This window comes from Zalophus californianus, chromosome 12 (genome assembly GCF_009762305.2).
Source record: "Zalophus californianus isolate mZalCal1 chromosome 12, mZalCal1.pri.v2, whole genome shotgun sequence".
Lineage (NCBI taxonomy): Eukaryota > Metazoa > Chordata > Mammalia > Carnivora > Otariidae > Zalophus > Zalophus californianus.
In genome coordinates, this window is record NC_045606.1 from 2187938 (window position 1) to 2207770 (window position 19833).

General features: G+C 51.3%; 1 protein-coding gene across 1 annotated transcript in view; it reads right to left on the reverse strand.

Annotated features, from left to right (window-relative positions):
• The window catches only part of PKD1L1 (polycystin 1 like 1, transient receptor potential channel interacting), a 100003-nt gene that overhangs the window by 47749 nt on the left and 32421 nt on the right, over positions 1–19833 (reverse strand). The window contains exons 17-27 of the mRNA XM_035723181.1: positions 19221–19332; positions 16233–16428; positions 15459–15515; positions 10091–10303; positions 8860–9102; positions 7132–7242; positions 6884–7038; positions 5600–5700; positions 2690–2882; positions 2118–2201; positions 193–400 (exon numbers count right to left, since the gene is read on the reverse strand). Coding sequence (XP_035579074.1) covers positions 193–400; positions 2118–2201; positions 2690–2882; positions 5600–5700; positions 6884–7038; positions 7132–7242; positions 8860–9102; positions 10091–10303; positions 15459–15515; positions 16233–16428; positions 19221–19332 — 1673 coding nt within the window. The remainder of the gene's footprint in view (positions 1–192; positions 401–2117; positions 2202–2689; positions 2883–5599; positions 5701–6883; positions 7039–7131; positions 7243–8859; positions 9103–10090; positions 10304–15458; positions 15516–16232; positions 16429–19220; positions 19333–19833) is intronic.

Sequence of the window (19833 nt, forward strand, 5' to 3'; positions counted from 1 at the left end):
AGGGGGCAGCCCTGAGGGCGGGGAGGGCTCGCACGGGTGTGCACGAGGTGGAGAGGAGCCCCCCACTCTGGATGGAGGAACATGGGGCAGCTGGGAAGGCCAGTCTCCACACAGGGTGTGTGTGGGGCTGTCACTCCCACCATCCACAGCCTTGCACACCACAAAGTGCGAGTCCCAGGATGACCCGCTCACCTTGGCACTACAGCGGGCAGGAGACCGGAAGCCCGTGTCCACGACAACCGCATACAGCTGGTGGCCGGGGGGAGCACCTTCTTGCAGAAAAATGTAACCAGCTTTCTTCTTCTCGTGACGATCTACACGTCTGCTTTTAGTAACCAGAAGTGCATAAAGAATCGTAAAAACAACCACCAAAATACTGGGAAGCAGGTTCTCTGGGTGTCTGTAAATGAAAGGAGGGGAATAAATGGTAACTTATGAAAACAAACCGTCAGGCAAAGACTAACCAATGCCCCCCCCCCCCCCACTGGCTCATGCTCACACACTCGCATGCACAGTCACACACACACAGAGGCCTCTGCTGGTCTTCACTGATATGTTTGTAAATGCTTGTCTGTCTTGTAACTGGGAGGAGAAAGTAGATTCTTACGGGGAAGGCCAAGAAGGACAGGGTGGAGGGCATGGCGTGGCCTCTGTCATCCCCATGTTAGGATGGGTCTGAGCCCCTCAGGGGAGGAGCTGCTGGAGGCTGACTCAGGAGCAGGGACTCAGACAGAGACGCCTGGTGACAGACCAGCTTCTGCATCTGAAGCCCGGGTGGTGCTGCCACTCATGGCCTCTCTCTGAGGAGCTTTCTTGATGAAACGTGACAAGAACACCGATCTCGCTGCTCCGATGAAGACTCAGGAGTACGATGTCTGTAAAGTGCTTCGATATGTGGGCATAATGGACGCTGCCTCCCTCCCGGCGACCGTGCCTAACTGCCCCATCCCTCCCGCCCTGTGTGCTTCGGCGGCCTGCTCCCCACTGCACCTGGCCCTCGCTGCCTGGGGCTGGGGAGTCACCGAACACTCCAGACCCACAGAGTGGGGTCCACTTCCAGTCACTAGTGCCAGGACCCTAACCTAGAGTCTTATGGGATTCTGACAGGGTTTCAAAGGGCAGGCAGGTGCTTTGCAAGGATGCTGTCCTCCCAGAATGCACCTGCCCCTGCCTGACTCGAGGTGTTGCCTTCTATCTGGGTGTCCCAAGGGCTATCCCTCTCCTGACGGTTTGTCCTCCCACCCAAGTCATATCTAAAACCACAGCTGAACAGCTGTCCTGAGTCCCACTCACTGGATTCCTGGTGACCTCACTGTCACCAGCACATGTGGTGTCAGTAATCCACTTACTGGTCTACAAAGCAATCAACTCTTTGATGATCGATTAAATAATAAGGTATGGGGTAGAGTTCCCCATTACATCAACGTGAGAGAGACCCAACGCACACCAGGAAATGCAGACCCTGCCACGGACATTCATCCAGCAAACACCCACTCAGTGCCTGCTGTGGCCAAGTCCGGTCAGTGCTCCATGTGGGTGACCGGGTGGAGGGCTCCTGCCCGCACAAGCGCACCCTCTACTAACCCACAGTTCAGAATCCAAATACACCTGTTCCAGGTAAAAGAGTGGCCACAGAAATAAGCTTGAGTTGAAATCTCTTATCTAAAATGGGACACTTTGGGGGCGCCCAGCTGGCTCAGTTGGAAGAGCGTGTGACTCTTGATCTCAGGGTCATGAGTTTGAGCCCCATGTTGGGTGTAGAGATGACTTAAATAAATAAACTTTAAAAATAATAATAATACGATAAAATGGGACACTTTTGAAGAGAAAGAGGGAGCTATGAATATGCATAAATCAGGATGGGCAAACCACTGTGTCCTCATTGACGAGAATGACCCAGTGAGTGCCGACTGACCAGGTTCATGAGCCAAAGCTGAGCTTGATGGAAAGTATGTTGACTTTCTCGTGTTTTTGCATCTCCTGTCTGCGGATGTAGGTACAGACAGAAAAGATTCCAAAATGCAAACCAGTAACAGGTGACATGGGTTTCTGGCATCTGCGGGATGACACGTGGGCATCCCGCGTGACCCCACTGTGATCTACAAAGCGAAACTCACCTCTGCCACTTGGAAACGTCACTCACTGAAAAACTGGTGTTCAGGTTTCTTCTTGCGACAGAGACGGGCACAAGGCGGTCGTAGCTACAGGAAGGAGACGCGGGTTAGGACGCCAAACGTGTGCCGGCAGTCTACAGTGCCGCGTGCATGGGTTAAAGGAGGGGCAGAAAGGGGGACAGGTTCTAGTAAATATAACTTCGTGCAGATGGCTCAGTGTCCACACTGTGCATGGTCCTGCTCAGCCCAGAGGCCGGCAGGCGTAAGCCCAGCCCCACTGCGAGTGGACGTGCGGCCACCAACCAGACACCCACTGTGTGGTTCAACAGACATCGGGGGACACCTACTACAGCTGTCACCTCAGGGGTGAGCCCTGAAAAGCCAGCCCCTGCTCTCCTAGAGGCTGCAGCCCAGGGAGAGCCAGGCTGCAGATGGGGAGGGGCGCAAGCACCAGGTACTGTTGCCGTTTTCACAGGGACCCATGGCCAGGGAGGCTCAGGCACCCAGCCCCGCGCAGAAGAAAATGCAGTCAGCCTCTAAAAGTCTCGAGTTTGTCTTCAACAGTACGTCTGTACCTGCAGGTCACTTTTTCTGGAGACGCTCCTGGCTGTGGAGAGAAGCTTGCAGATTTCCACTCTCTCGCTTCCCAGAAGAGGCACTGGACCCACTGGAAATGCACCGTGTAGTTCACTGCCTGCGCGAAGTATTTGTTCGGAGGGCTTCTGTCATAGTCAGCGTCTAGTAAGGATAAATATCCCAAGCTGGTGTCTAAAAAGAGAAAAAATAAATACACCTGAAGTTTGCAGAAAGGCATAATGCATTCCCAGGCGGCCAGAGCAGTGGGCAGTGGGCCAGGGGAGGGGCCATCTGGTGCTTCCTCTCCCAGGGCATGTAAACTGCGAGCCAAATGGGTCCAGGCAGGCTCCCCGCTGCCGATTTTCATGGGGGCTGGCAGAGTGTTGGATACGTTTGCCTATATTCCAGGTCCCTCTGGACACCCGGAATGGGCCAGCCCCCTGCCCGGGAGACACAAGACCCAGGAGGCAGCTTCCCCAGCTCCACACAACCCCTTCCTGCTTCTCCTTGGCCCCATCAGCCAGCTGCCAGTCCTGGGTCTGCAGCGGTCCCCACAAGGACAACGCAGTGGCTGTGTGTTGTTAGCCTACCACTTGTGGGTAACTTTTTATGTTTAGAAGTAAAAATATTTAACATTCCATTTATTTAAAATTTCTAAGACTTTTTTTTAAGATTTATTTATTTATTTGAGAGAGAGGTGGGCGGGGGAGGGCAGAGGCAGAGGGAGAGAGAATCTCCAGCAGACTCCCCTCTGAGAGCAGAGCCCGAAGCGGGACTCGATCCCACGACCCTGAGATCATGACCTGAGCCAAAATCAAGACTTAGGACACTCAACTGACCGAGCCACCCAGGCGCCCCATTCCCCTAAGATTTTTTAATGAGTGATGTTGTGACAATTAGCTACTAACCACTTGTAAAAACAGGAAATCAGATCTGTATCTCATGCCACCTACAGTAATAAGCACCAATCAGAGATTTAAATGTAAACACACATGGAACCGTGCAGACACAAAAAGAAAACATAAATATGAATGATTTTCTCTCATAACCTGGGCTTATAAGGAATGAATTTCTAACAAGGACTCACAATCTAAGAGTAATTTTTAAAAAGTTGATAAATACTATTTTTTACAAAAAGATTTTGCAAAGCAAAAGCAAAAAACAAAGTCGGAAACTCTAGGAGTCAAGAAAAAATAAACCCAAGAGAGAAATGGATGTATATGAACAGTTCACCAAAAAAAAAGTAGGTAATGACCTTTAAATGTATGAAAAAAATGCTCAAATCACAACATAAATTGCATATTAAAACTACCATTTCTCAAATATCCATCTGGCAAAATTCAAAATCTTGAAAACATTCTGTTGGCAAAGCTGTGGGGAAACAGGCCCTATGCTCATAGTGGGGGGGGCACGGAGTTTGGCAATATTTACGGAAACTGCACACACGTTTACCATTCGACCCTAGAATACTGCATCTAGACACTTCCTGTGCCCCTGAGTATCTACATTTTTAGTAAGGCTTAGACATTTGAGCAATAGAAATGTCTCACATATTTTTAAAAAATTAGATAAAAACAAATGGAGATCAGGGGCGCCCGGCTGGCTCAGTCAGTGGGGCACATGACTCTGGATCTCCAGGTTGTGAGTTCGAGTCCCATGTTGGGGGGTTAGAGATAACTTAAAAATAAAAAAAATCTTAAAAACAAACAAACAGAAAAAGCAAATGGAGAACAGTAACGCTTCATATTAAACATATTTAGAAAAAACAGTAAACCCAATAGTCCATAAAACTGTCAGCGGAAGTCTACACCGAAAAGAATTAATTCAAGTAATTTTTGACCATGTACTCAGGACAATGTATTCTAAGAAAGGAAAGTAAAACCTGACAAAAAGAAACGGGTGGTTAAGTGGCTGCCTTTGGCTCAGGTCATGATCTCAGGGTCCTGGAACCGAGTCCTGCATTGGGCTCCGTGCTTCAGTGGGGACTCGGCTTGAAGATACTCTTTACCTCTGCCGTTCCCCCTGCTCATACTCACTCTCTCTAAATAAATAAATAAATACATAAAATCTTTAAAAAAATAAATTGCCATTGAGAATCTGAATTTGATAACAGATTTGTCCATTTTAAAAAGAAACCAAGAGCTCAGAGTGACCGGTTCTCAGAGGAAAAGAGTCACATCCCATACAAATGAAGAGACAGGAGACAGGGGCCTCAGTCGGAAGCCAATCCCCGAGCAAGGACCACAGCCTGCAGAATCAGCCCGACCTGTGTGTTTATGCCGTGTGGACCCCTGAAGCACGCTACCCATTTCTTGCCTTTGGGGGAGAACAGAGACCCCAGTGAGGGCTGGGAGGGGCCCGGGAGCTGCAGGGAGGCCCTCGAGTCAGGCCCCTGACGCCGGGTGGCAGAGTGGCAAACGAGAGAGGCAAACACAGATGCCAGAGGAGCAGCCAGCAGGGAGGTCTTGGGGGCTGGGGAAGGTCCACCAAATTGGCCAGAATGGAGTGCTGATGCGGTGCAGAGGTGACTGCGGTCGGGCTGCGCCGAGATGGGCCACCTGCTCTGACGCGGCTTCCTGTCTCCACTACGAGTGAAGAAAGACACCGCTCTCCGTGCATCCCTTCTAACAGCTCTCGTCATCACATGGACGACTACAAATTATGGGCACCTGGGGGGTGCAGTTGGTTAAGCGTCCAACTCTTGGTTTCAACTCGGGTCGTGATCGGCTCAGGTCATGGGATCGAGCCCCACGTCGGGCTCCGCGCTCGGTGCAGCATCTGCTTCAGATTCTTCCTCTCTCCCTCTGCCCCTCCCGGCTCAAACTCAATCTCTCTCTCTCTCTCTCTCAAATAAATAAATAAAATCTGTAACAAAATGAAAATAAACATATGGGACCTTGTCCACTGACCTCTCGGAGGACCAGCAGGTACATACACATGCACCGTCTGCTTATCCCAGATGTAGACATTCCTCACGAGAAAATCAGAAGGAGTAGGTTTCTCAGAGAACCTAGGATGGAAAAACAATGCAACAGTGTCTAGTTCTGTTTTGCTTTTTCCTCCCAAAGACTTTAGTCATAGGATTTTGAGCAAAACACCCTGTTGATGACAAGGACACAGGCCGGGACTCCACGGCACCACTGGGCTTTCGATAAGAGCCACACGACACTGTCCCTCCTCACTCATTACAGGAGAAAACCTTCAGTCCGAAACACAAATGGCACAGCCTGTGGGAATAACACGGTACTGCTCCGCACACTCGGGAAGGCGGGCGCTGAGGCAGATGCACTTGCTGGTCCTAGTTACCTCCTCGCAGTAACTGCGAGCAGCCCGAACAGGAGGGTGGGGGACAGTGAGCCCCACGCAGTCATTGAGAACCTGGTCAGAACCAACTGACCTTTTACCTGCGTGACCTAAAGAATTAAGGGAAAACCCAAAGGAGAAAAGAGATTTGCTCCCAATAACGGTTCGGCCCATGTGGCAGAAGGGCGGAGCCAACGATACACAGGGAGACCATGGTGCACGCGGTGTAGACATCCCCCTGCAGAAGGCCACCTGGCTGAGGGCCCCACCCAAGCAGGGCAGTGGGACAGAGGGAGGACCCAGCCCACGGGGAGGAGAGATGATCTAACAGAACCCGGGCCCATCCAGACGGACCACGAAGTCCCAGAGCCGGTGGCTTCCGGTGACACTGTTGATGCAGGATTCCAAAAAACCTTCCCAAGTGGCCATTTATTCAGGGCTCCCTTGTGATCTGTTCGTGAAATGGGCCTACCCAAGCCTCACCAACTCAACACCGTTGAGGAACAGGGTTCATTTATTGAGTCTCCTCTGACACATCACCTGACACAATTTTTTCTTTAAAAAAAATAAAAAATAGAATTCGGGCCCAGGTCTATACTGGGAGAGAGCACTGGATTCCAAACGAGGCCCCTGGTGTTGTCACCGACACTCAGGTGTTTCTTACTCTAACAAGCTCAGTGGGCAGGAATCCAATCTCAGGGAAACAAGGCAGGAAGCTTCCTCCCCAAGCAAGTGTATGTCCCATAATTTCGTTGGACCACGAGCCTCAGGACAGCATGGAAAGTGAATTTCACTCCCTGGTTTTCACGAGATGTTCACAATTATCATGAATCATGTTGTCATTCTTGTTGCCATCTGGCTTCCATGGTGGCGGTCCCCCCACAACACACCTTACCAGCACCATGACCGGGAAAGCTCTCAAAACAGGCCTAGAAAATTCTATCCTTATGTGCAGAGATTCCTGGGGGTTTGCCGAATGCCCGATGAACTGATGAATATTCACTCTATTCCGGAGCAGCACAAACGTCGTCTTATTTCTATTTTCCTGTCCCCAAATGGAAAGCAAGGTCAGCAAAGGCAGGAAAAGCCAGCCAGCGCGGTCTGCATGAACTCAGGGCAGCTTGGAAAGACCCCTCACCAGGCCATCCTCCGCCCTGAACTCCACGGTCATGGGCTCCCTCAGCCGCCACCTGCTGATGGGTCTCCTGCTGGAGCAGCTGAACAGGGACGGGGCGACTACCTGGCCAATCTGCGGAGACAAGAGTGCCTAGGAGCGGGGGGCCAGCAGTCACACCCCTCCCGTGGGCCATGCTGGGCACCTGATGGTAGGGGGCAGTGCAGAAAAACGCGGCTCCTTTAGCTGGTTAGAATGGCAGGATTGGGGGACGCCATGCTGCCCTTGGATGATCACTCTCACTACCTTGATAATTTTTAGTCTCTAAAGCAGTTTTGTTATTTTGTTTTTTAACTGAGGGGGGAGGGGCAGAGGAGAGAGAATCCCAAGCGGACTCCCCACTGACTGTGGAGCCTGACGCAGGGCAAGATCTCAGGACCATGAGATCACAACCTGAGCCTAAATCAGGAGTCAGATGCTTAACAAACAGCCACCCAGGTGCCCCGGTAGTCTTGCTATTTACTTGGAAAGCTCATATGAAAGAAAGAGCGGCAGATCACAGACAATCAGGAAGGGACAGAAAGGGGTCTAGAACACCTTCGCTCAGAGAACCCGTCTGGGGACGCCACATCTGAAACCATCTCTATGTGCCAGCTACATATGCGGCACACAATGCACGTTCTGCATTTTTTGCATAAAAGCTTCTAAAGTCACTAAAATTCCCCGGCTGACATCATTAACTGGCTATATATAGATGATCATAATTCACTTAAATCACCAGTGAGCTGGGCCCCCGTTGAACATGCAGGTACAACTCCATTTGGGTTATCATGAACCATGTTGTTTTGAATTAATAAAGCTACACATCTTGCTTTGAGTAAGTCTTTGCTCATCTCCTCTGTAGGTTCCTGCAAGTACAGCAGCAGGTCCGGTGTCTGAAGCATCTCGGGAGCACTGCTCGGGGAGCACCGCTCAGGGAGCACACATCTCGGATGCCCGTTTGCTGCACCTCCACACAGGTGAGTCTCTTTAAACAACTGCACTGCTGCGCACTAAAAAAGCATTTTCATTTCTATTTCCTTACTGCTCGTTAGTCTGATTTTCATATGCGGGTTAACCATTTCATATGATTTTCATATGCTGGCTAACCATTTCTATTTCCCTACAAAAATAATAAAAGGTCAATGTTCTATAAGATGAGCGTTTGTTACCAAAAGAAGCTGCCCATCATTAATTGGTGCATTCATTCATCAGACAACTTCAGGTACTTGAGCCAGGCTGGGGGTGTGGAACACACAGAAAATGCCGGGCTCTGCCCTCCCAGCTCCCTGCCATTCCTGGGGTCCTTCAGATGGTTTCTTTCTTTCTTTCTTTCTTCTTTCTCTTTCTTCTTTCTTTCTTTCTTCTCTTTCTTTTCTTTCTTTTCTTTCTTTTCTTTCTTTTTTTTCTTTCTTTCTTTCCTTCTTTCCTTCTTTCTTTCTTTCTTTCTTTCAGATTTTATTTATTTGACAGAGAAAAAGAGAGAGAGAGAGAGCATGCGCAGGAGGAGAAGCAGAGGCAGAGGGAGAAGCAGACTCCCTGCTGAGCAGAGATCCCAGGACCCTGAGGTCATGGCCTGAGCTGAAGGCAGATGCTCAACTGACTGAGCCACCCAGGTGCCCCACCACCCTGGTCCCTTCTTCCTCATCAAAGCATCATTACTGCACACTGGAAGTGGTCATTGGAAGGGGCTAGTCACCCGCCATATTGTACCTGACCAGGAGCATGGCCCCCTGGATACGGGTTCTTCTTGAAGAGCACGAGGTGGCTAATGTAGCATGGGCTCTGCATTTCCACCCCTGCAGGACTCTGTCTAGCCAGGTCTGCAGGGAAATGCACCTGGACGGAGCCCAGGCCCTGCACGCAGCTCTGCAGGTCGCGATGAAGAAGCATGTGGAACTCCATCTGCCCAGTGCTGATGTGGAGCCGATTCTCCTTGTTTGCAGAAAGGCCATCCTGAAATGGAGCCGGGAGAGTCAAACGTTCCCAGTGCAAATGAGTAAGTTGTCTGGGATCCGGAACCAGGGGCGAGGCGGCAAATAATGGGAAAGGTGGCCCACCTCAGCGTGGTTGGGATTCACGGGCCCCAGCGACTATTTTGATATAAAGCTATAAATGCCCAATAACAATAAAATGCAAACTGCTTTCTTTGGTTTTGACTCATCTTCCTGTAATCTTATTCATTTTGCAACAAGTGTGATACTTCTGTTATATTTTTTGCAGCTTCTTGGCCCATCCAGAAGGAGCCTGAACACCCCATGGACTTGGCAGTGGACCTAAGCCCCACGCCGTAGGGGTCAGCGAGGGCAGGTGTAAGGATGTGTAGTGCACGCACGCAGAGTTGCTAATCCTGGTCGCTATTACGAGATTCAGAGTGAGCCTTTGTTTATTTTCTGATTTCCCAAATGTAAGGTAAACCAGTAGGTCTGGGCACGAGGGAAGATAAATGAGTAGGAGAGGAGAGACAGAGCCTATTAACTTACTGCTTCTTAAAAGTGTTGGCCATTTCTTACAGGGAAAAACCCAGTAAATCCCAATTTCCCATAGTTACTGCAGCAGAAATAAACTTGGGCGGATTTTTCTGTAGTTGAGTATCAGAGGGCTGCTCTTTACACTAACGCACATTAGAAATCCTTTGCATTACTTCTCTTCACTCCTCAAGAAGCAGAAAGTGTGCTAAAAAACGCTGGTTCTAAGTCCAGCGCTGCCCCAGACATCCCAGAAGGAAATCTCCCAAAACACAGAAGGATGGAGCAGAGAAACATTTCATAGGAACATGACAAAATTCGCACGAAACACTTGAAATTCAACCCCAAAATTTCCAAGGACCCCGCGACCACCCAGAACAATCACCATAGTACTTCCGGAACCAATTCTCTTTTTGGTTTCTGGAAGCAGTTACAGAGGAGATGGCTGCTACCCATGGAGAGAAAGTCGGGCTTACCAGCAAGAGCTCTGAGATGACCTTAATCCCCTCTTCTTGCAGGCATCCCACAGTCCTCGGTTTGTCCTGGTCATATGCTTCCAAGACTTCGGACACCAGCAGGATGAGCTCAAGCCTCGGCCCCTCGTCCACCGCGAGCCTCCCCGACAGTGGGCTTTGAGCCTGGAGCGCCCGGGCGGCTTTGAGGATGAGAGCCGCACTCGTAAAGCTTAACTGCAGGAAGAGAGAAGGCAAATGGAGAGTCTCCCCATACCTGCCTCTTCCATCACTGCTGGAAATAAAAAAACAGCACCACGGCTCGAGAGGGCAGGGTTCAAGCCTGGATTTGGTGTCTAGTGGATTCTTGGCCTACGTCACTGGTGCCAATTTCTTCTCTGGTCTTCGGTCTCCTGACCCACGAAACCACCACAGAAAATAAAGGTCTCTGACGGCCGTTTATGTTAAGACGCTACTTGCTTTGAACCCAACAACCGCTTCACAAACCCTGAAATGGGCCCCACCGCCTCCTACAGGCATCTGAGCGCACAGACCCTCCTTCAGTTCCCAAAGAACCAAGGCGTCTCCCCGCAATGCCCTTACGCTGCATCCGCTGGCAAAACCTTACTCCTCTCTTTTCCTTAACCCTTAACAGGGACCATTTTTGGACCCACACAGAAGTAGAGAGAATAATACAGTGCTATGACAGGCCCCCTCCCAGCTGTGACCCTGACTCATCGCAACAGATGTTCTATCCCTCCTTGGACTTCTGAAACAATATTTAAACGCAAATCTCAGGTATTATTTCTACCCACCAACACGTCAGTTGCTGACAGATGAGAACTCTTTCTAAAGACACACCCATGAGCTCATGGTCACCTCGAACAAGATGAATCATGATTCTTCCCACTTACCTTTTAAAAACAATTTCAAACATCTGCCACGTGAAGTGCTCTGCACCAGCACCTTTCTAGAACACTCTGTCATCTCGTCATTACAGGACCTGGCATGTTTATTGAAGCATATGTGTTCCCACATGTAGCTTCACTCATCGGTGCCCAAAAGACAGGACTAAATGATCTGCTTTGTGCCTTAGCAGCTCCCGGGAATTACTAATAAATACACATCGATGAGATGAAATTCAGATCCCACTATCTGGCAGTCGTGCTTGTTTAACCAAAATGGTAATGTTTTGGAAATACTCCCTGCAATGAAACCCTGTTTGCCAGCAGTAAAATTAAACTAGTCTGGAAACACACTTACACCCCTATTAAAGGCACTGTACCCGAAGTGACTTATCATCCAAATGGAAAGAAGAATCTCTTACTTGAACTCAAACAAATGCTTTAAGGAATACATCATGGTCAGTTTTCACACCGGATGTTTTTCAACCCAAACGATTGGAAATGGTTTCTAGAAGTGACAGGCATGCTCAGGTTTGTGCACCACTGAGCTAATTCCATCCCTGGGAGCCTGGAGCCCAGGAGTGGCCTCGGGACGGGACCTCCCGGGGGACGTGACGGGGTGAGGAGTGGCACCTCCAGGCAACACTGTCGACAAGTCGTGCCCCTTCACACCCTCCTCCAGCCTGGAAGCCAGAGGGGAGCACGAGCTGAAAGGAGCCGCGTCCCTGCATCACCCCGGGAAGCCCACCTACTAAACACCTGCGTGTGTGGTGGGGACAGGCTTGGGTCGGGTCGGGCTGCCGACATGCCAGGGCTGGTCCGTTATTGACCCAATCCAGTCTGAGGTGGAAGACAGATGAGCAGAGAGGAACCGTGAGTCGCAGGTGCTAGAGTGCCCCGACGCAGTCACGCGCGGGTTTGTCCAGAGCAAGGGGACTCTGGCTTCCAGGCTCTGGAGTCCACAGAGCAGGGGGCATTTGAACCTCGCCTGGAGGAGAAACCAGTGCTAGTGTTAGTAGGAGCACTTCAGGCTGAGGGAGAACATGCCGTCTCAGGGATACGAGAGATGTGCAGCGACAGGAGCATGGCAGGTGGCCGTGGGGAAGGTGCAAGGTGACGGCAGAGGAGCTGGAGACAGGTCGAGCGCAGGGGTGAGACGCAGGAGAACCGATGTCCTCGAGCTGCTGGGAAGTCGCCAGTACTTTAAAGGCAGCCAGGGTCACCGGCTGATGCGTCTGCTCTGAGGACGGCTCTGGCACTCGCGTGGGGATGTGGCCGGCCTTCCTGCCCAGGTGTGGCCGCTGCCGTGGAGCAGTTCAAGGTGGTGAGGATGCGAGTCAGGCAGGAGGTGGGGAACAAGGTGACAGGGCCGTCCACGTCGTCACTCATTCCGTCTGTGGCGCTGGGCTGGCGTCACGGCCGTGGTTATGGGGTGCACAGAACAGAAGGGCCCTGAGTGCGTGGGGGAATGTTCCGGTGGGGGGTAGCAGGGAGGTGATGAGGCAGCTGCTGGCTGGGAAGGTCCTGAAGCTGCTAAGCAGTGGCAGAAGGTGACTTCAGGCTGCGGGTCCGGCACTTCTCCATGGGGTGACAGGTGAGCACGTGAGCTGAGTGAAGGGAAAGCTCTCTGCCGTTGAGGGGCTGTGAGCAGGGCAGGGAGGGACACCGCGGCTGCCCGGGGTGCAGGGAACAGTCAGGGGGAGATGGTAAAGGGCAGAATCCACGTAGCCAGCTGCCTGGGTCTGACCTCACTGAGAGCCGCGGGGTGGTGTTCGTGGTTTCAGGCTGAGAAAATGCCTTTGTGCCGCTTGTGACAGTTGGAGGGGCAGGGAGCACAGTCGGGGGGCAGAAAGCACAGAGAGGCAGGGAGCACAGTCAGAGAGGCAGGGAGCACAGTCGGGGGGCAGGGAGAACAATCGGGGGGCAGGGAGCATGATCGGGGAGGCAGGGCGCATAGTTGGGGGGCAGGGAGCACAGTCAGGGGCAGGGAGCATGGGGAGGCAGGGAGCACAGTCGGGGGCAGGGAGCACAGTCGGGGGGCAGGGAGCACAGAGAGGCAGGGAGCACAGTCAGAGAGGCAGGGAGCACAGTCGGGGGCAGGGAGCACGATCAGGGAGGCAGGGAGCACAGTCGGGGGGCAGGGAGCACAGTCGGAGAGACAGGGAGCACAGTCGGGGGGGCAGGGAGCACAGAGAGGCAGGGAGCACAGTCAGAGAGGCAGGGAGCACAGTCGGGGGGCAGGGAGCACAGAGAGGCAGGGAGCACAGTCAGAGAGGCAGGGAGCACAGTCGGACACAGCCAGATAGTCTGGAATGAGAAGGGTCATCTGCGTGGATTGGGAGAACAGCCGCAGGAGGACAGAGGTAGGAAGCTTCCAGGTATGTTTCTGAGGAAGAACTGACCAGACTTTACTCACAGAGACAGATGAGGAAGAGAGGACTTCTTTGGTGGCCCCTGGGCTTGGCTGACTTGGGGAGTGGGAGGTGCTGTGCCCCTGAGCAGGGAAAGCAGGGGATGGGGGGAGGGGGAGGAAGACGGGGGAGCAGAGACACCAGACACCACCATGCGGGACCCGTGTACTGACGAGTCTGCAACTCTGGGTACAGGGTCAAGGTAGAGACCACACTGCAGCGTCACCATCACTTGGACTTAATGGAAAAGGCTGGGAGACCCCCTCCCAGGGAGAAAGTGCAGAGAGAGTGTAGGGCCAGGGACACAGCCCTCGGGCACCCACCAACCAAAGGGGCAGGGAGGAGCCCACAGTGGCCACAGGCAAAGAGGCTGTCCCCGGGGAGGGGGGGGTGGTCCTGATAGGGCAGACTGGGCAGCAGGGGAGTTCGCAGGCTCCGTGTGGAGGTGGGGACGGCAGTCAGATCCTGACAGCTTAACCATGCGTGTGCCACAGCAGGCGAGGAGCCCGCTTTCTGCAGGTTCCGCCCTGCGGAGGGGCACAGAAATGGGGTGGCATCCAGAGGGATCGTAAATAAGTGACATTCTGACCAAGCTGGGGACTGCCCTGCAGCGAAGGAGACATGGAAAAAGCAGCAAAGAGCTCAAGACCAGGAGCCGGGGATTTGACAAGAAAGAAGGGTTGGGGGTGCCTGGGTGGCTCAGCCAGTTAAACTAGGACTCTTGGTTTTGGCTCAGGTCGTGATCTCAGGGTCATGAGATCAGCCCCGTGTCAGGCTCCACGTTCAGTGGGGCGTCTGCTTGAGATTCTCTCCCTCTGCCCCTCCCCCGTCCCCACTCTTGCTCTCCCTCTCTCAAAACAACAACAAGAACAAAAAACAGATAGAAGACATGAACAGACATTTCTCCAAAGAAGACATCCAGACGGCCAACAGACACATGGAAAGATGCTCCCCATCACTCATCATCAGGGAAATGCAAATCAAAACTACAATGAGATATCACATTTGTCAGGATGGCTAAAATCAACAACACAAGAAACAACAGGTGTTGGCGAGGATGCGGAGAAAGGGGAGCCCTTGTGCCCTGCTGGTGGGAACGCAAACTGGTGCAGCCACTGTGGACAACAGTATGGAGGGTCCTCAGAAAGTTACAAACAGAGCTACAATATGATCTAGTAATTCTACTACTGGGTATTTACCCAAAGGACACAAACATACAGATCCGAAGGGGTACGTGCACCCCAATGTTTATAGCAGCATTATCAACAATAGCCAAACTATGGAAACAGCCCAGTGTCCACTGACTGAAGAATGGATAACAAATATGTGCTCTCTCTCTATATATATACAATGGAGTATTACTCCATCATCGAAAACGAATGAAATCTTGCCATTTGCAACGATGTGGATGGAAGTAGAGAGTATTATGCTAAGCGAAATGAGTCAGTCAGAGAAAGACAATTATCATACGATTTCACTCACATGTGGAATTTAAGAAACAAAACAAACAAGCAAAGGGGAAAAAAGAGAGAGAGAGATAAATGAAGAAACAGAACACACTGCTGGTGACCAGAGGGGAGCTGGGTGGGGGATGGGGAGAGAGGTGCTGGGGAGGAAGGAGCGCACCTGTCGCGATGAGCACCGGGCGATGTAGGCAAGTGTTGAATCACAATATTGTACAGCTGAGACTAAGATTACACTGCATGTTAACTAACTGGAATTTAAATAAAAACTTGAAAACAAAGAAAGAAGCGGGGAGCTGGAAAACCCAGTACCTCGATTAAGAACAGAGAGTGGTCCCCTTACCAGAAGTATCTATAGCGCGGATGGTACTGTCAGGATCCATTTCTACGTTGGGGTTTCTAATTTCTGTATTAGGGCAGAAGTTCCTCCCCCGTGACTTGGGACGGGAGATATTATTCACGTGAATTCTCAGGGCAAGTCCCGGTTCTAATTTAAGTGTCAAAACGTAACCCTGCACTGTAGGTTCTTTGAGAACTGATCGAGTCCTCCCAGTTAGGCCCCCCTCCCAAAAAAATGGTCAGGAAAATAGACTTGGAAAGAAACAGCACTCACCTTGTGAGGGAAGCGTAGGAGGTCCCTTAACATGAGAACAGAAGCGCTCATTTCTTCCTGACCGGGAGAAACAAGCAAACACACAGCAGGGACAAGTTAGTGACCGAGCTCAAAGCTGCTGCAGACAGAGCAGTCCTGGGTTTCTGAGCTAAGAGACAGGGGAGGGACCATCCCCTTGACCTGCGTTGCCTTCTAGGGCCCCGTGTCCTCTGGGTGTCCGCTGGACACTAGCCTCCTCTAGCCCAGCAGGAGTGTGACCGGAGGGGAGGGAGGAGGAGGTCAGAGCTCAGGGAAATTTTGGAAAAGGGTGAGAGGTGTCCTGGAGGGAGAAACAGAATGGGTTGAGTATCAAGGTCACAGAGACAGGAGGCCTGCGCTGAGATGCGGGCGCCCTCTAGTGGCGATGGGGGGGCAGGAAGTGCAGATGCCAGTGACCCAGGACAGCGGCATTTGAATGCCACGTGCTCATTTCCTTAGAAGCCGCACGTCATCACACATTTAACTCCATCATCTCACTGTTGGCGAGGTAAAGTCAGATGGGATTCACATCACTTTACTTAGAGAAACGTGAGCAGAATGATCTGCATGCTATTGCTGTGCACAGGGTCTGTTTTATGAACCAAAAGCATTTGTTTGTGCAGGTATGAGCCGACGGGAGAGGCCTCGCCGGCTGGCCCTCCAAACCCCATTTCTTGACTGTGTATCATAAGGAAGGCGAGCCAGCCATCCACGCAGATGCCGACCTACAGGCGCCGAGCCCTCCCTAGCCCGCACCTGATCTGTGAAAGGCAGTCTGCACACAGAAGAAATCAGCGCATCCTGTATTCGTGACCATTGGCCACACAAGGGACTTCTGTCCTCCGCAGCCCAACGAGTCAGGACCCTGGTCATCACGGTGATGTAGTTCCTGACCTCTGTGTAACTGCCCATCAGCTGAAGGGTGGAGAGGTGCTTCAGGCTGGAGTTATAGCTGAAGGAAATCGAAGAGTCATCAGGATTGCTCCCACCCACGGCGAAACTTTCCAGCCTGCCTACCAGCAGAGGAGGGGTGCTTGCTAGGGAGAGCTCCATGGGTGGGTCAGGACAGACAGGGGGTGGCTCAGAGGACAGACGGTCTGTGCAAGAGAAACTCGGAAAAGACACAGTGAAGCAGAACATCAGAATTCCATACAACCCTGGATCAGAACTGAGAGGGGCAGAGCCGCCAAGCAGAATGACAGAGACGCTTCGTGGCAAGCAAGGGAGGACAGGGCTGATCTAGACAAAGACACCACTGTGGCCACAGCAGGCTGGAGGGTCGCAAGGACCCGAACTCGGCACGGGGCACACTCAGACTGTACTCGGACACTGTGTCATGATCACAGACCACGCACCAGGGCCAAGTGGGGTTTGTGCCAGCAATGCAAGAGGAACTCCAGTATGAAAATCAGTCAAGGTAATTACCATAGTAATGGACAAAACCCACATAATCATCTCAATAGATCCAGCAAAGCACTGACAAAATCCAATACCCTTTCATGATACAAATACCCCAAATCTAGGAATACAAGGGAACCTCTTCAACCTCAAAAAATACATCTACGGAGAACCTACAGCTAACATTACCCTCAGTGGTGAAAGACAGAATGCTTCCTGGCCTAGATTGGAAGCAAAACCAGGATATGCACACTTGCCACCTCTATTCACCAATGAACTGGAAGAGTCTCACCAGGGCAATTAAGCCAGAAAAAAAAAAAGTTATCCAGATTGGAAATGAAGGAGTAAAGCTCTTCTGTAGATGGCATGCTCTTCCACGTTGAAAAACCCCACAGAATACACTAAGAAGCTAATAGAACAAATAAATGAGGTTAGCAAGGCTGCAGGACACAAGATCAGTCATATAAACATCAATTGTATATGTACACACTTGCAATAAGAATCCATAAACAGAATTTAAGCAAACAACTCAATTTACAATAGCATTAAGAAGAATAAAATGCTTATAGTTAGACTTAACCGAAGAATTCAATACCTGTACCCCAGAAACTAGAAAACACTGCTGAAAGAAATTAAAATCTAAATAAAGGGAAAACTTTGTTCATAGATTGGTAGACTTCATATTCTCAAGATGACGATATTCTCAGAGTGATCGACAGACTCAATGCAATCCCTATCACAATCCCAGGGGGCTTTTTGCTGAAATTGACAAAATAATAACCAGGAGATCCAGAATAATATCTAAATAATCTTGAAAAAAAAAAACAAAGTTAGTGCATTCATGGTTCCCAATTTCAAATTTTACTACGAAGCTACAGTAATTAAGACAGTGTGGTACTGACAGGAAGTCACACACAGAAGAAGGGGGTAGAATTGAGACTCCACAGCATTTATGGCCAATTGACTTTTGACAAAGGGACTAAGATAATTTAATGGGGAAAGACTGACCTTTTCAACACACAGTGCTGGAAGAACTGGACAGCTCCCTATGGAAAACTGACCTTGGAGCCTTACCTCACACCACACACACACACACACACACACACACACACACACACACACACATTAGCCCAAAGCGGATCACAGAGCTCAGTGGGAGAGCAAAAACTACAACTCTCCTAGAAGAAAACACAGCAATAAATCCTATGGATATACCAAGCAATAAAAGAGAAAATAAGTATGTGGGACTTCATCAAAATTACACACTTCTGTGCTTCAAAGGACACCACGTGGAAGAGAAAATACAAACCACAGACTGGGGAGAAATATTTGCAAATCATGTTTCTGACAAGGGACGTGCTTCCAGAATATGTGAAGAGCTCCTACAACTTAATCAGAAAAAGACAACCCAATTTTTAAACAAACTACGTGAATAGACATTTCTCCAAGCGAGATGTGCAAGCCCATGAAAAGATGCTCTCCACCGTTAGTCATGAGGGAAATGCACGTCAGAGGCACAGCGCACACACCATTTCAGCGGCACTGGGGTGGCTAGAATGGAAAAGAGAGATATTAGCAGTGTGGTGTAGACGGAGCCTCGTGGGAATGGTGCAGCCACTCTGGAAAACAGGCTGGCTGCTTCCCCCACGTGATACACATGGGGTGACCCTATGAGCCAGCAGCACCAGTTCTTTAGGTATCTACCCAAGAACAACGAAAACACATGTCCACACCTCTGTTCTAACAGCATTATTCCTAATAGTCCAAAGTGGAAACACCACCCGTCCGCCAACTGAGGAAGGGACAGACAGCTCATAGCGGATCCACAAAACATCACAGGAGGGAACGGGGTTGTGATGGCGCCACGGCATGGATGGACCTCAAAGACGCCCCCAGCTAGTGAAAGGGGCCAGCACAAAGGAGCACGCAGGCTGTGACCCTGTTTGCATACATGTCCAGCACCGGCCAATCTGTGGACGGGAGGTAGGCTAGCGGCCGTCTGGGGCTGTGGGGGAAGGAAAGTGACCGCTAACGAGCCCACGGGTTTAGGGGGACAATGGAAATGCTCAAACACTAGGGATCAGGATGCGGGTCTATAAACACCCTGAAGCCAAGGGACCAATGGCACACAGATGGCAGCCCAGCTCGACCTGTGCTTTGCAGGCTCTGACGCACCTGCGTGCACTCTGCGCAGATCAGTTAGGACTGCGGAACCCTAGCTGTTTCTTTTGCTCGCCCTGAGAAGATGGGTCCCCCCCCCACGCCTGTGGCTGACCTGGGGGAGACCCCGTTCCCGAGGAGACGCAGGCATGCATGCGTGAGGGTGTCTCCGTGTGGCTTACTCACGTGTCCTCGTCCAGGCAGAGATTCCCGTGGAAACGGGGCTGCACGGTCACTGTCACGGCGCATGGTGGCACCCGGGAGCCCGCCCCATCTGTGATCTCAGTGGACAGTGTGACTGAAAGGGAACGTGGCAGAGGAGGGTCACGGTGGAGATCAAGCCCTCAGGAACCAGAATCTCTGCGGGGTGGACCTGTGTGCCCACGGTGGTGACGTCCTAACACAGCCAGGCACGAGCTCTGAGCGCGAGGCTGCCCCATCCTTGCGGCAAGGCCAGTGTTCCAACATCAAGTGCCACACGGCAGTGCTGGGCACCGAGCTCCGGAGAGCCAGGGACACAGGAGCGGTCACAAGGATGGAGCAGAAGTGGCCACAGGCCACGGGAGCCAGGAAGTGCTCCACTCACTTGCTCACTCATCCCACCTGCAGGCCCTGTGTGCCAGGGGCCACAGGACCCCACCAGTGAACGGGAAACCGGGGCAGTGGGAAACCCCGAGAATGAAACCCACGCTCAGCAACGGAGGCTCAAGGGTTGGAGTAACATTTTAAGCAGCTCCTCAGTGATGTCCAGAAACAGGGCAGGTGCAGAGAAAGGCGGAGAAGCAAAGTCTGCATATGG